This window comes from Dipodomys spectabilis, unplaced genomic scaffold (assembly GCF_019054845.1).
Source record: "Dipodomys spectabilis isolate Male_0828 unplaced genomic scaffold, ASM1905484v1 ptg000175l, whole genome shotgun sequence".
Taxonomy (NCBI): Eukaryota; Metazoa; Chordata; class Mammalia; order Rodentia; family Heteromyidae; genus Dipodomys; species Dipodomys spectabilis.
This window is the reverse complement of record NW_024870852.1, coordinates 7,664,683-7,680,480: the sequence shown is the minus strand read 5'-3', so window position 1 is coordinate 7,680,480 and position 15,798 is coordinate 7,664,683. Positions and strand designations below refer to the sequence as shown.

Here is a 15,798-nt window from a genome sequence, read left to right as displayed (position 1 = left end):
GGTGTGAATCACTAGCCCCAGGCTTCCAGTGTTTAAAATAAAAACTTTTAGCATGGATTTTAGTAAAACAATGTGGAGAAATAGAGAAGAAAGAAACATTTCCTGCCTCCTATGCAGAAAAGGGAGTTTGAGACTAATCTAGTTTTTTAGGTTTTTTTTCTTTAATCTATTCACGTAATGCTAGGGGTTGAAACCAAGGCCTCATCTGTATAGGCAAACACTCAGCCACTGAGCCCTGTAGAATGTCTGTCTGGCTCTTGTAGGTATGTAATAATTTCTTTTGCTAAAATTCACAATCCTGTGGGATATTACTATTTGCTTTCTACCGATTCCCATGTTGTCTCCCTAAAAAAAAATACTCTGACTTTTAAATTTTGCTTGTAGAGCTGGGTATAATGCTACATACCTATAATCCCAGATTATAGGAGACAGATGCTGAAGGATTTTGAGTTAGAGGTTACATAGCAAGTTCAAGTCTAGGCTAGGCTACATAATGACCTTTTTACTGAAATAGAACAAAAGAAAAAAATTGTAAAGAGTTTCTGAGACCAAAAGAAAACAAAACAATTTTTGTAAAGAGTTTCTGAGATTAGGAGTCTACTTTTATTCTAAATATTATTTATATTTGTTTCTGACCTTGCATAGGAGTCTTGAATCATTTTAATCTAATTTCAAAGACTTAGTTGCTTTTCAGGACCTGTAGTCCTACAGGGGCTCATTAACCTCAGTTCACCCCCTGTTACACCTGTTATATGTGGGACATTTTTCTGGATGCTATGTAGGTTCTATGATAGAAGCAGACCTGGTCTTTGGTCTGAGTAGAACATAGTCATGATTATAATTGACAGGTAAATATATATTCAACTAATAAATTCTGTGAAAATTATGAATTGGCTGTTGTGATAGTACTTAGAGAATAAAAACAGTTCTATCATAATTCACAGTGGAGCAGGTTTTGTTTAAACTGAAACCTGACTGATAGAACTAGGAAGAGACATTATCAGTTAGTTGACAGAGTGAAGACTAGATGGCAGCAGAAAAGTATGTGGAGAGCTAGGTGCAGTGGCTCAAGTCTGAAATCCTAGCTACATGGAAACAGAGATTGAGGAATCATGTTTAATGCCAGCCAGCCTGGGCACAAAAATCCATGCCTTCCCCTCAGCCATTGGCTGGGCAGTGGCAAGCATATATCATCCCAAGCTGCAGGAGAAGAACAATGGATGGGTATCTGTTACCACAGTGACACAAGGAAATATAAATAGGATCAAAATCCAGACTGTGCTGGGCTCACGTCTATAATCCTAGCTACTCAGGAGACTGAGATCTAAGGATCTTGGTTCACAGCCAGCCTGGGCAAGAAAGTCAGTGAGATTCTTTTTTTCTTTTTCTTTCCCCTCCTTCTCCTTGTTGTTGTTAGACCTGGACTTGAACTTGGTACCTGACACTTTGCTCATGATTAGTACCCTACCAACTAAGCCACACCTTTAACCTCTCCATCTTATTTCTCTTTTGAAAAGACAATTGAATCAAAGTGAAGAAAAGTCACATTCATCTCCTGAGTGAAAATAATTTGACATATCTGAAATGTTTAGGTCACTATGAAAAAAATGGGTAAGAAAATGCCTGAGATGTGAGCTCCTCAAAGTCAGTAACTACTTTCTTCCTTGTTACCTCAGCTTGGCACAAGATAATTGTACAAATGAGCAATTTTAGTGTGTCTTTGCTTTAAAGCAATTTGAACTGTCATTATCTTATAAGTAGAGTTTACCATTCATTGTTTTAGGCATTCCAGACAGATTGACAAAACTTGCTTTCTGTCATGGTATCACTAACCCAAAACTCTGGTCTGATTAATTTTACAATTTAAATTTCCTAAACAGTCCAGCAGTCAGAGAACACGTTGTAATACTGAGGTGAAAGGCCTATTCAGAGCTTTATGGCTATTTTCTGTCTTTGGCCACAGACCCTAGGATTTGATCTGGTATTTGAGAGGGAAAAATTAGTTATGCTTTTTGTATCTTAATTTTCTAATTATGATGTAAAGTTTTCTTTTTCTAGAAAGAGACTATAAACTGGAATGAAAATGAATTCTCATCAGTAAAAGCAAAGCTTTAAGTAGGTCATCTGATTTTGCTTTTGTGTTCCACATTTACCCTGGTTATAAAAGGGCCTTTCATGAGTTTTCTAGGCTTTCATCACTGCCAGACTTCCACAGGCATTGTGAGAGAATTAAGCTACCACCCTCCCCCATACTGGTCTCATGTACTCTTTCCATGGAGCACAAACTGGACTATGTTTAGCTCAGCAGGAACTCTGCAATCACTGAATCCATGAACATCCCTCCTTCTAGATAAGAGTTTCAGCACTGATTAGTGTCATAGTCAGAGAAGTTAGTGTCTAGCAGTATCTAATGGATATGTGACATGCAGCCTAATTTGTGTCAAATGCTTAAGCCAAAGTATAAGAAGTATTTATATTAATTTATATATAAAGTTTACCTGTAGATAATTTCTTCTCAGTTGGGTAGGACATAATGAATGTTTCAAATAAGCTAAATAAATATTCATAACTTCTTAAGAGAAGGTAGTATTCCAGGTGCATACTTAAAATCCCATCACAATGGAAGTTCCAAGCTATCCTGGGCTACATAGAGAGCCTGTCTTTTAAAAAAAAAAAAAAGAGGCGGGGGAGTGCAGGAAAACAGGGATGGAGAAAGGAGAAGGAAAATTAGAAAGAAGTAGCAGGTAGTCAGCACTTAATTCACTTTTTCATCTTTTAACTATAAGAGGGGAGGAAGAAAAGGAGCAAGGAAATTTTTTTTTTGGTTGGTTTTTGTTTTTGTTTTTGCCAGTTGTGGGCCTGAACTCCGGGCCTGGGCGCTGTGCCTCAGCTCAAGGCTAGTGCTCTCACTTGAGCCAAAGGGCCACCTCCGGCTTTTTTCTTTTTGATTATGTGGTACTGAGGAATCGAACCCAGGGCCTCATGCATGCAAGACAAGCGCTCTACCACTGAGCCACCTTCCCAGCCCCTCCCAGCAAAATTTTTATTCTGTACATTTGTTCTCCAAACTATTAATGCTTATTTTTCTAGGAAAAAAATCCTAGTAAAGTAGGTCTCATCTCATCTGGGTTGCCCAAAGTCAGCAACTCCTATCATTTTCTAGAGCATCATTATTTAGTCTTACCACTTCTAAAACTGTCTCCCTGCACTCTCTCTGTGCTGCATGGATCACAGAGAAATCTTGAAAATGTTCAACTTTCATTTTTCTATTTCTACTTTCATCCTTATATACATTCTCTTCCTTTCTCTCTGATCTCTGTTAATATTTACACATCATTAATTCTTCACTAAGTGACTTTTTACTAGGATATAAAAGTCCTACATTTAGTAGGCTAGACAGTGTAGCTGTATAACACTTGCCTAGTACACAGAGATTACATTCCTAGCAACACACACACATACACATTCCCTCTCTCTGTCTCTCTCTCTCTCTCTGTCTCTCTCTTTTCTCTAGTTACTCCATAATTTCTAATAATGTGCCCATATACACTGTTGTGGGTTTCCTGTCAACAGTCATTTTCTGAAAGTAACAGTAAGCTATCTAATTTTTACTACTTTTTTTTTTTTTAGGAAAAAAGCTATAAGTTTATTTTAATCAAACCCTAAAACCTGTACTTCCACCAATCCCCTTGGTCATCATCATCTCTCCTCAGTAGTTAACTAGATTGGTGTGTTCTCTGCAAGTCTTTTTTTTTTTGAGGGGGGGGGTGGGGAGGTCCGGTCGTGGGGCCTGAACTCTGGGCCTGGGCACTGTCTCTCAGCTCTTCAGCTCAAGGCTAGCGCTCTACCACTTGAGCCACAGCGCCACTTCCGGCTTTTTTCTTTTTGCTTACGTGGTGCTGAGGAATCGAACCCAGGGCCTCAAGCATACAAAGCAAGCGCTCTATCACTGAGCCACCTTCCCAGCCCTCTTTTTTTTTTAAGTTTATTTTTATTGTAAAGGTGATATATGGAGGGGTTACAGTTACATAGGTCAGGTAATGAGTACAATTTTTTTTTTTAACAGTGTCACCTCTTCCTTCATTTTCTCCTAGTTTTTTCCCCTCCCAAACCCCTAATTTTTACTAATACAATTTCTTACTATAAAAGCAAGGATCTCATAGAATATTGAAAAAAGTAATAATAGGTCACTTTGCCTTATTCCTAATTTTTCAAAAGAGTGTTTTTAATGTTTTGTTGTTGTTGAAGAAAATTAAATGTTGTTGTTTAAAATAGTACCTTTTGGGAGATCTGTGATACCAGACATAGTGGTACCAGTCTACGTGTTGTGACCTTCTGTAATACCAAAAGTCAGGAAGCTGAGGCAGAGAGATTTAAGCTACATAGCCAAAACTCTGTCTCAGAAAACAAAACAGTAACTTATTTCAGGTTAAAGATGTTTTGTTTTGTTTTCTATTCCTAAGAAGATTTTTTAAATTATGAATTTGGGCTATGCAAGGTGACTCACACCTCAATCCTGAGGCCAGCTTGGCGAAAATGTTAGTGAGACTCTGTCTTACAAGTGGGATGTGGTGCTGCACACCTATGAACCTATTGTAGGTTGAAGAATCACAGTCCAAGGCCAGTGCAGGCAAATACATAAGACCTACCCAAATAATAACTTTAAAAAAAAAGGATCTAGGATGTGACTCAAGTGATAGAGTACCTACCTAGCAAGTTGAGACCTTGAGTTCAAACCCCAGTACTAACCAAAAGCAATCACAAATTCATTTATTTATTTGTGTCTTTTCTTTTTACCTGAAGTCCTGGTGATCCAACTCAAGGCTTCATACATATTAGGCCGGGCTGTACTGCTGACTCCAGTCATGTTTTGTTAATCCACTCAAGAAAATAGGATAATATGTGTTGCTCAACTGGTAAATCACTTGTACATGCTAAGTAGGCATTCTTCTAGTCCTGTTTGTGCTTTTTAGTATCTTTTTATCATTATTTCTATATTTTAATAACTTTATAAATGGCACAATAAATTATACACATTTAGAACATAAGTTCTATTATTATGAAATTAAAACCACAATCAACAAAGTGTGAACATATTCATCACTCCTTGAAGTTTTCTTGTACCCTATTAACCCACTCCTCTGTCTCCAGAAAACACTGGTCTGTCTTCTATCACTATGACTACTTTTCTGTCTCAAGACTTCTGTAGTGTTATGTGAACCATGTGTTTGTGCTGCTTTAGCAGGACTAGCTAATTCCTAGAGGCAGTCAGGTACTGACCTGCTTGAGGGTGCCTTTCAAATGCAACTAAACTAAACTCCAGACCCCAGACCCCAGACTCTAGCCATTTCCATTATCACACACACCGGGCCATTATCCACCTGATGGATTAACCTAAGGACTAGATAGCAGACAACCTAGGACATTCCCTGTTTTCCCAGAGCCCATTGAAATTGTTCAAATTAGCCAACACTGAGCCAACTTACTACTTTGTCTCACCCATTCCTTCCCACCAAAACCACAATGAAGGCTTTTACCTTGTTGCCTTTGCTCTTGAATCACTCTGCTGCTTCCTCTTGTGGTCTCTGTATGGCATATGTACCTTCTTCCTGGAAATGTAATTATCTTTTCAGTGACAATCATCCTCTGAATTCAGTATACCTGAGAAGGCTGGAGCATAGGAGGAGGAATGCCTATATTAAAAGAAGTGGGAAGCCAGGTGCCAGTGGTGGCTCTTGCCTCTAACCCTGTCTCCTCAGGAGGCTAAGATCTGAGGAATATGGTTTGAAGCTAGCCTGGACAGGAAAGTCTGTGAAACTCTTATCTCCAATTACCACCAAAAAGCCAGAAGTGGAGCTGTGACTCAAGTGGTAGAGTGGTAGCCATGAGCACAAAAGATCAGGGATAGGGCTGAGGCTTTGAGTAAAGCCCCCAGAACACACACACACACACACACACACACACACACACACACACACACACACACACACACACACACACACACACACACACACACACACACACACACACACACACACACACACACACACACACACACACACACACACACACACACACACACACACACACACACACACACACACACACACACACACACACACGGTAGCCATGAGCACAAAAGATCAGGGATAGGGCTGAGGCTTTGAGTAAAGCCCCCAGAACACACACACACACACGGTAGCCATGAGCACAAAAGATTAGGGATAGGGCTGAGGCTTTGAGTAAAGCCCCCAGAACACACACACACAGAGCCTGGCTATAAAGTGAGACTGGCTCAAGTAAATACAAAATTAAATAAAACAGAGTACTTTCTTGCTTTGTGTGTGTGTGTGCCAGTATTAAATGCATTTACACTGTTGTACAGCGATCCATGTCCACAACTTTTTCATCTTCACCAACTGAAGACTCTGTATACCCATTAGAAACTACCCATCCCTTCTTCCCCGACATCCCTACCTCTCCTCCCCCTGGATCTATCCCTGGTGTCTGCATTTGTACCACTGAGCTATATACCCAGTCCAAAGCTAGCTTGGGCAGAAAAGTCCAAGAGATTCTTATCTCCAATTAACTAGTAAAACTGCTGGACTAGACCCATGGCACAGTGTAGAGTCTTAGCTATGATGAATGAAAAGGGAAAAAAAAAAAAAAACAAGGGCACCCAAAGTTTAATTCCTAGTACTGGCACAAGAAAAAAAAAAGTGGGGCTGGGAAGGTGGCTCAGTGGTAGAGTGCTTGCTTTGCATGCATGAGGCCCAGGGTTCGATTCCTCAGTACCACAAAAGCAGAAAAACCCAGAAGTGGTGCTGTGGTTCAAGTGGTAGAGCGCTAGCCTTGAGCTGAAGAGCTGAGGATCAACACCCAGGCCCAGAGTTCAGGCCCCATGACTGACAGAGAGAGAGAGAGAGCACCAAAAACAGGTATATAGTATGTTTTGGTACATTTGAATCTGGTTCTGGTTCTATAGTTTATTACATTTTTCTGTCTGCCCTCCTAATATTATGTTGTTTTGATTATGGTAATTACATATACAGTAGAACTTTTTTCTTTTTTTTCCCCTCTTTTTATTGTCAAAATGACGTACAGAGGGGTTACAGTTACATAAGTAAGGTAATAAGTACATTTCTTGTCAAACTTGTTACCCCATTCCTCATTTTTCTCCTACTTTGTCCCCGCAACCCCCCCCCAAGTTGTACAGATCATTTCCAACATATTGTCTTGTGAATATTGCTGTTGCATTGGTTCTCCCATTGTCCTTTGTCTCACCATTCTGTTGTTCCCCTTCCCCCCCCAATCAGATAAATGTATATACAATACCAGGGTATCAAAATTAAATACAGTGACAACAGGGGATATACCAAAGGGGGTAGAACATACAAAAGAAACAAGAAATCACATAATACATTAAAAACAACAACAACAAAGGAAACCTCTTGTGTCCATGTCTTGGAGTTCATTTCACTTAGCATCATCTTATATAGTCATATGTATGTGGCTATGGAGCTGTTCTGCTCATGTGATAAGATTATCCTAGACATATACTAATTATTGCAAGTAAGGGAAACCATGGGACCTATATTTCTTTGGGTCTGGCTTACTTTACTTAATATGATTTTTTTTCCAGGTCTTTCCATTTCCTTACAAATGGGGTGGTATCATTCTTTCTGATGGAAGCATAGAATTCCATTGTGTTTATACATGTATACATATATATACATATACATACACATGTGTGTATACATATTATATATATACACACACCACATTTTCTTGATCCATTCATCTACTGAGGGGCATCTAGGTTGGTTCCATATCTTAGCTATGGTAAATAATGGTGTGATAAACATGGTTGTACTGGTAGCACAACTTGTTTGTTTGGCCTTGTTTGTGATCATTTGGGTAAATGCCCAGAAGTGGCATTGCTGGGTCATAGGAGGCTCTATGTTTAGTCTTTTGAGGAACCTCCATACTGCTTTCCAGAGTGGTTGAACAAGAACTTCTTGGTAGATAGATTGCTCTCATTGTATTGTCCTGATATGTTTTATTTTCATTTTATACATTTTATAAACTATACTTTACCTGGTTTTATTTTATTTTATAAATTATACTTGGGGCTGGGAAGGTGGCTTAGTGGCAGAGCTCTTGACTTGCATGCCTGAGGCCCTAGGTTCGATTCCTCAGCACCACATAAGCAAAAAGAAAAAAGCCAGAAGTGGCGCTGTGGCTCAAGTGGTAGAGCGCTAGCCTTGAGCTGAAGAGCTGAGGGACTGTGCCCAGGCCCAGAGTTCAGGCCCCACGACCGGACCCAAAAATAAATAAATAAATAAATAATACTTGGTTTCATATCTAGTGCTATGCATCAAACAGAACAAATACTTTTCTATATTATTCTTATTTTAACTAACCTATAATATGCTTATACCAAATTCCCCCCCCCCCACCTCCTCTCCTCTCTCTCTCTCTTTTGGTGGATCCTGGGGCTTGAACTCAGTGTCTGGGGTGCTGTCCCTGAGCTTCTTTTGCTCAAGGTTAGCACTATGCCACTTGAGTCACAGCGCCACTTCTGGCTTTTTTTGAGTAGTTTATTGGAGATAAGAGTCTCACACACTTTTCTGCCCAGGCTGGCTTTGAACCGTAATCCTGAGATCTCAACCTCCTGAGTAGCTAAGATTACAAATATGAGCCATAGGACTCAGCCTCAAATTCTCTTTTGTTTCTTTTTCTTTTCTTTTCTTTCTTTTTTTTTTTTTTTTTGTCGGTCATGGGGCTTGACTCTGGGCCTGGGCACTGTCCCTCAGCTCTTTAGCTCAAGGCTAGTACCCAACCACTTGAGCCACAGCACCACTTCCAGGTTTTTCTGCTTATTTGGTACTGAGGAATCAAACCCAGGGCCTTATGCATGCAAGGCAAAGCACTCTACCACTGAGCCACCTTCCCAGCCCTCAAATTCTCTTTTATATACTTGTTCATTGAACTAATGTAACTGACTTTCCTGCCTTTGAGCTCTTTTCTACCCTAGCCCCTAACTGAATTTTTGCCTTAGGTGTAACTTAAAGGCATTAGAACTTAAGAATCTATTTTCTAGCCCTAGTGGTCTCAGTTTGTTCCTTGTGGAATTTCATCTATGAGAGTAAGCAACTTTCCCAGGCCTCTAGTTCCCTCTAGTCTTTTTCTTCCCCTTGTTTTGGACCTCTCTGTTATTACATTGTCTTTCTCCAAGGAAGACCTAAAGAGAGAGTTAGTTTCTAGTGTTTGAGAACCTCCCCAGAAGCTCTCCAGTATTTCAGTCCATTTTCTCTCACTTGCAGCTCTTTATTGTGCTGCTCCTCCTCCACCCTCCCTTGGTGGCATGTATCAGTTTCCTATAATCAACACCCACCTAGTCCTGCCTCTTGTGCTTGTCAGATGTCTCCTCCCTGGCTTGCTCATTGCCACTTTTGTCTTTGATACAGCTGCTCTCTAGCAGTCTTTGGCTTTCCGCCTGACTTCCATGGCAGCTGCTCAATCATTGGCCTATCTGCCATCCTGCCCCTTCTCCCACCACTCCTTGTAGGTACAACATGTACTGTACTACTGCACATTCTCCACCCTCAGAGCTAAACTCATCCCCCTACCAAACTGAGTGTCCTCCTTCATGTAGCATTGCAATCCACTGAAGTCAGACCTTGTGGCAGTTCTTCTAGCCTCTCATTTAGTCATTTTTCTACCTCTATAAATTCAAGAGACTTAAGGGCTACATGAAGTCAGAGAACCGGTATAATAGATATAACCAAGTGAACTTCGAGAACAGGAAGTGTGGTCAGATAGTGGAAAGTTAAGATTCTATATGAGAGGTTTTCTGGGTAATGACAGAATCTGGAGTGCACCTATTATTATGGGCACCCAGATGAATAGAGCTATGAGGTCTTTGGAGTTAAGGAAGACAAGGAACTTGAGAGGCTGGTCCCGATCTGTTGTGGCTGTTATCTGAGAGAAGGCTAAAGTCATTCAAGAGAACGTCAGGACTGGAGGATAAGAAAAATCTGGTGAATCACTGGGCAAAAGTCTTCAAGAATAGAGAAATAGTTTACATCTATTAAGAGTGAAAAGGATTCAACCCTACTTTCTGACCAGGCACTCTGGGATAGTTGGAATAGACCAACCATGGAAAGTAAGAATTGATGTGGTTGCAGATGAGTTGTGTATCAGGAGGGAATCAGGAAGTCTCCAGGGATTCCCTGTTTCTTCTCTATAGCTGTCTCTGTCTCTGTCTCTTGTCTCTGTCTCTGTCTTTCTCTGTCTCTGTCTCTCTTTTGCCCGCATGTGCACATATGTGCACTCAATCTCTGTCTCTCTCTTTTCTCTCTGAAAAAACAAGATGTTTTCACTGTGCTTTTCCTGATTTGAGTCTGTGAGTATAACTTGGAGACAACGTGAGACCATAGGTCTTCTTAAATGTCTGTTATTCTCTCGCTTATGTATACAGATCCTCTTACTTCCATCATTGCATTATTTTCCTTTGCATTCTTTTTCTTGAAGTATGCTTTTTTTCTGAATCTTTCTTTTATTTTGGGGGATCAGTTTTTCACATTTGTACTCTGCATTCTTTTCAATGTTTCTTGGTGTTTCTATTGTTATTATAAAGGTGATACACAGAAAGGTTACAGTTACCAATTTTTTAAATTAAAAAATTATACTTTTAATTCAAAGCCAGTGCTTGTAATCCTAACTATTTGGAAGGCAGAAATGGGGCATAAAAGTTCATGTAACTCCTTCTCAAGCCTGAGGCTTGTCACACAGCTATCATCCCAATAACAGAGGGGAGAAAAATTGGATCATGTAGTCCAGATCCCTCCATGCTTAAAGTAAGGCTCTTATCTTGAAAACAACCCTCTGGCAGTAGATTGCTTGCCTAGCAAGTACAAGTCCTCAAGCTCAAACCCCAATACTATCCCCCCCACCAAAAAAAATCATGCTTCTTATTTGAAAATAAAGACTGGTATAATTATAAGAAAGGTACAATACCAAAATATTTATAGACATTTTCACTTCCAGTCTTTCTTATACATGGATCACACTTAGCTAGTTTTGTTGAAATGGAGTCTTTTTACCTAGGTTGACTTTGAAGCATGATCCCCTTGATCTCTGTCTCCCAAGTAACTAGCATTACAGGCATGAGCCATTATGCCAAGTTCCTTCCAGATTTGTTGTAATTTTTTTCCCCCTGCCTAAGACTGGGATCCAAACTCTCACTGGCAGGCTATCTACCACTTGAGCCATACTTCTAACCCCTCCTTCCAAATTTTAACATGAATAAAGTTACTAAAAATATCTATGTGTTGTACAAGTTTTTTTGTTGTTTTTTGTTTGTTTGTTTTTGGTCTGTCATGGGGCTTGAACTCTGGGCCTGAATGCTGTCCCTCTGCTCTTCAGCTCAAGGCTAGTGCTCTACCACTTGAACCACTGTGTCACTTCCAGTTTTCTGAGTGGTTTATTGGAGATAAGAGTCTCACGGACTTTCTTGCCTGGGCTGGCTTTGAATCGCCATCCTCAGATCTCAACCACCTGAGTAGCTACGATTACAGGCATGAGCCACTGGTGCCCAGCTTATGTGTCCAAGTTTTTGTGTGAGTATGCATCTTCAATCATTTGCGCAAACACCAAGAAATGTAGTTGCTGGCTCATATGGTGAAAGTATATTTAGTTTTAGCTGAGCTGCAGTGGCTCATGCCTATAAATCATAGCTACTCAGGAAGCTTAGATCTGAGGATCAAGGTTTAGAGCCAGCTAGGACAAACAAATCCAAGAGACTCTTCCAGTTAATTAGCAAAAAACTGGAATTGGAGGTATGGCTTAAGTGCTAAAGCAACAGATGTAAGTGAAAAGGTTAAGTGAGAATGGATCTTAAGCCTCAGTACCAGCATACCTGCACATGTGTGCATGTACATGCACACACACACATACACACACGCACATATACAAATAATGAAATGAATTGCCAGATTGTTTTTCAAAATGACTTTACCACATTGCAGTCCTACCAGCAATGAATGAGAATTTCTGTTGCTTCATGTTCACAGAAACATTTGTATATCTATGTTTTAGATTTTGACTATTCTAATAGGTATGCATTTAGTTATAGTCCACTGTTGATTTAATTCTTAGTTCCCTAAAGACATGTGATGTCTTTTCACATGTTTGTCACATTTATCTCTTCTTTGGTATATATACACTAATCAGCCTGCCAGTCCGTTTCTTAGTTCTTTGTGGAAAGAATTATATGTATTCCTAATGGTAAGGTGGATTCAGTCAGAAATCAGTGTTTGTTCTCTATCCAAATCTTTCAAAGTTAAATAACTGATTTAATGATCATAGCCTAAGAAAATTAAGAAAGTGATAAAAAAAAAAAAAAAAGTTAGGTTGCCCCTGGAGAAAGCCACCTGCTGAATCTACTCCCCAGCTAGATGTTGCCAATAAGCCATGGCAAACTTCTAGGGTTATATACAAACCATTTACATCTTCCTTTCATACCCCTACCCCACCCCCAAAGATTATCATGTGCCCCTTAGGAAGTCATGTCCTCTTTACTTGAAGGGCAACCACCATACTAAATTAGTCCTGGACAGTGAGCCCCATGGAAGATAAGGCTTGTAATGAATTATTCCACAATTGTTTCTCTAGGGTTGACCTCATTGTAGATATAGGAATATGAATGGATGAAGGAATCCCTATTACTAGTGAGAATGTGCCACTGTCTTCTTACAGAGTTTGAGGAGGAGTAAAGGTTGAGAACAGCTATATAACATGATACACTTCAAAGAGTATACAGTAATTAGTACACTCAGCCTACTTTCTCCATACTTTTCATTCTGTAGAGGGTAAAGCTGCACATAGCAATTAACTTCAGATTAAGGGTCACTCCCTAGCTCTCACTCACAGAGCTAAAGTCTGGCCTGGGCATTTTTTAGCAGATTTTTAGTGATTCTAAAGTGCAACCAGGCATGATAATTATTGTTTTAAAAAATATGTTCTTGTTGGACATAGTGGTACATGCCTGTAATCCCAGCAGCATTCCGTGGCTGAGACAGGAGGATCTCAAGTTCAAGGCCAGTCTGTACTCTACATAGTGAAACCTTGTCTCAAAAAATATATATTCTAAAAAAAAGAAAAAGAAAAATATATATATATATTATTTTTTTTTTTTTTTTGTCCGTCATGGGGCCTGAACTCTGTGCTTGGGCACTGTCCCTCAGCTCGTCAGCTGTAGACTAGTGCTCTAACACTTGAGTCTCAGCCCCACTTCAGCTTTTTCTGCTTATGTGGTGCTGAGGAATCGAATCGAGGGCCTCATACATGCAAGGCGAGCACTCTACCACTGAGCCACCTTCCCAGACCCCAAAAGATATATTCTTAATTAAGCCTACTTTCATTTGTATAAAGGCCCAAAACCTAAGTGGTGGCTCATGCCTATAATCCATCTACTTGGGAGGTTAGGGGCAGTTGACTACTACTTGCAGCCTGCCAAAGCTAGCAAGACCCAGTCTCAAAAGCATATGCATATTTAAGGGCTGGAGACATGGCTCCAGTGGTGAAACACTTTTCTAACAAGTATTTAGTCCCAAGTATTGCAGAAAGGAAAAAAATAAAAGTAACAGTCCGGCTTCTAGGGAAATATAATGTATCAGTTTCACAAGGGATTATTAAGCCTGTGCACTGTGTGTGTGTGTGTGTGTGTGTGTGTGTGTGCGCGCGCGCGCACACACACGCATGCACATGCACACATATGTAGGTCAGCCAGTTCCTGACCTACAAGTTCCTGAGGCTTGAACTCAGGGCCTGGGCACTGTCCCTGAGCATTTTTGCTCAAGACTAGCACTCTACCACTGGAGCTACAGTTTAACTTCTAGCTTTTTGGTGATTAACTGGAGAGAAGAGTCTTACAAACTTTCCTGCCTGGATGGCTTTGAACCATGATCCCCAGGTCTTAGCCTCCAGCTAGGACTACAGGCATGAGCCGCTGGCACTCAGCATGTACGTATCTTTTAATAACTACAGAAATGCTGCCCAGAATACTTTTTTTGTATTTCAAGTTATTTGGATATAGTTATAATAACATCAAACCTCACCTTATACAATTCCTGTTTTCCAGGTCAGCATGGATTCCTCGTTCATTCTTGTTCTGCTTGGCAGTAGTCTGATGTGTGCCAGTGCCAACAATGCTACCACAGGTAAATTGTCATTTGAGTAGAGACTATATTTGAAAATAATATTTTGCTTTCACATAAAATGACAAATTTCGAGACTTAGGTAGTAGAAAATTAATAAGAATTAAATTTTGATTTAAAAATGATGTTATGTTGGGGTGCTGTATTTTAGGGGAAGAGGTCAGGCAATGAGATAGAGGGAATGAGATTGATTGGAATACAGTGCTACAAAAATGTAAGAAGATACAGCAATGAATTATCTCTGTATAACTGATGAGAGAGAGAGAGTGTGTGTGTGAGTGTGTGTGTGTGTAAAAGTATGTAATGGTAAATGAAATGTGGGGTTTTTGTTGTTGTTTTTTCAAGGTTGTGTGTGTGTACCAATCCTGGGCCTTCTTGAACTCAGATGCCTGGGCGCTGTCCCTGAGCTTTTTTCTCAAGGCTCCCACTCTACCACTGGAGCCACAACTTCACTTCTGGCTTTTTGGTGATTAATTGGAGATAAAAGTCTTGTGAACTTGCCTGACCATGTTGGCTTTGAGCTGTGATCCTCAGTTCTTGCCTCCTAGTAGCTAGTATTACAGCATCAGCTACCAATGCTCAGCAAAATAAATGTATTTGAAAAAATCTCTGAATTATGTTGAGTGCTCAGCTTTGCTATACATATTGTCTATATGAGATTATATAATCATTTTAGTATACCAAAGAAATTATATATTCTGTTCTGCTAAGTAAAAGAAGTTATTGGTACTTAACACTGTTCATTCTGATCTATAAAGAATTAAATTTCTTCTGCCACACACAATACTTTTTCTTTTCTTTTTTTTTTCGGGGGGTCTGGTCATGGGGCCTGAACTCTGAGCCTGGGCGCTGTCCTTTAGCTCTTCAGCTCAAGGCTAGCGCTCTACCACTTGAGCCACAGCACCACTTCCGGCTTTTTTCTTTTTTCTTATGTGGTGCTGGGGAATCGACACAGGGCCTCATTCATGCAAGGCAAGCGCTCTACCACTGAGCCACCTTCCCAGCCTCCCTTCTCCCCGCCACAATACTTTGGAGGAAATGGAAAGGGACCAACAATAGATGAAGAGGGTGTGTGTGTGTGAGAGAGGGGGTGGTGTGGGGAGAAAGAGAAAGAGATATCTTTGCTTGGTCTCCAAATATTTAAAAAGTTTAGTGAGACTTGACTGCTTTGTGTCATTTAAGCTTCACATTTCTTTGTGTAATGTTTCGTTATCCTTGGATGTTTTGTAGTTTCACCCTCCTTGGGAATTACGAAATTAGTTACAGCATCAGCAGCAGAATCGGCTAAAGAAGAGAACAAAACTTCAAATCCAACCTCTTCAGTAATTTCTACTTCTGCAGCAACAATATTCAGCCGAAATCTAACTCTACAACCCACCTATGTAACCACTGTCAATTCTTCACACTCTGACAATGGGACCACACAAATAGCAAGCACCAATTCTGTAGGCATTACCATGTCACCAAATGGAACATGGCTTCCAGACAGCCAGTTCACAGATGCCACAACAGAACCCTGGGATGGGAATTCCAGCACTGCTGCAACCACTCCAGAAACCTTCCCTCCTGCAGGTAC

General features: G+C 40.2%; 1 protein-coding gene across 3 annotated transcripts in view; it reads left to right on the top strand.

The window, feature by feature from the left end:
- Ptpra (protein tyrosine phosphatase receptor type A) overlaps positions 1–15,798 on the top strand; it is a 123,030-nt gene that overhangs the window by 43,423 nt on the left and 63,809 nt on the right. For 2 of the 3 annotated variants that reach the window (XM_042694396.1, XM_042694397.1), the window contains exons 3-4: positions 14,147–14,225; positions 15,453–15,794. In XM_042694396.1, the coding sequence (XP_042550330.1) occupies positions 14,147–14,225; positions 15,453–15,794 (421 nt within the window). Of the gene's footprint in view, positions 1–14,145; positions 14,226–15,452; positions 15,795–15,798 lie in introns of those variants that run through there. The other variant, XM_042694398.1, reaches the window with a different exon arrangement.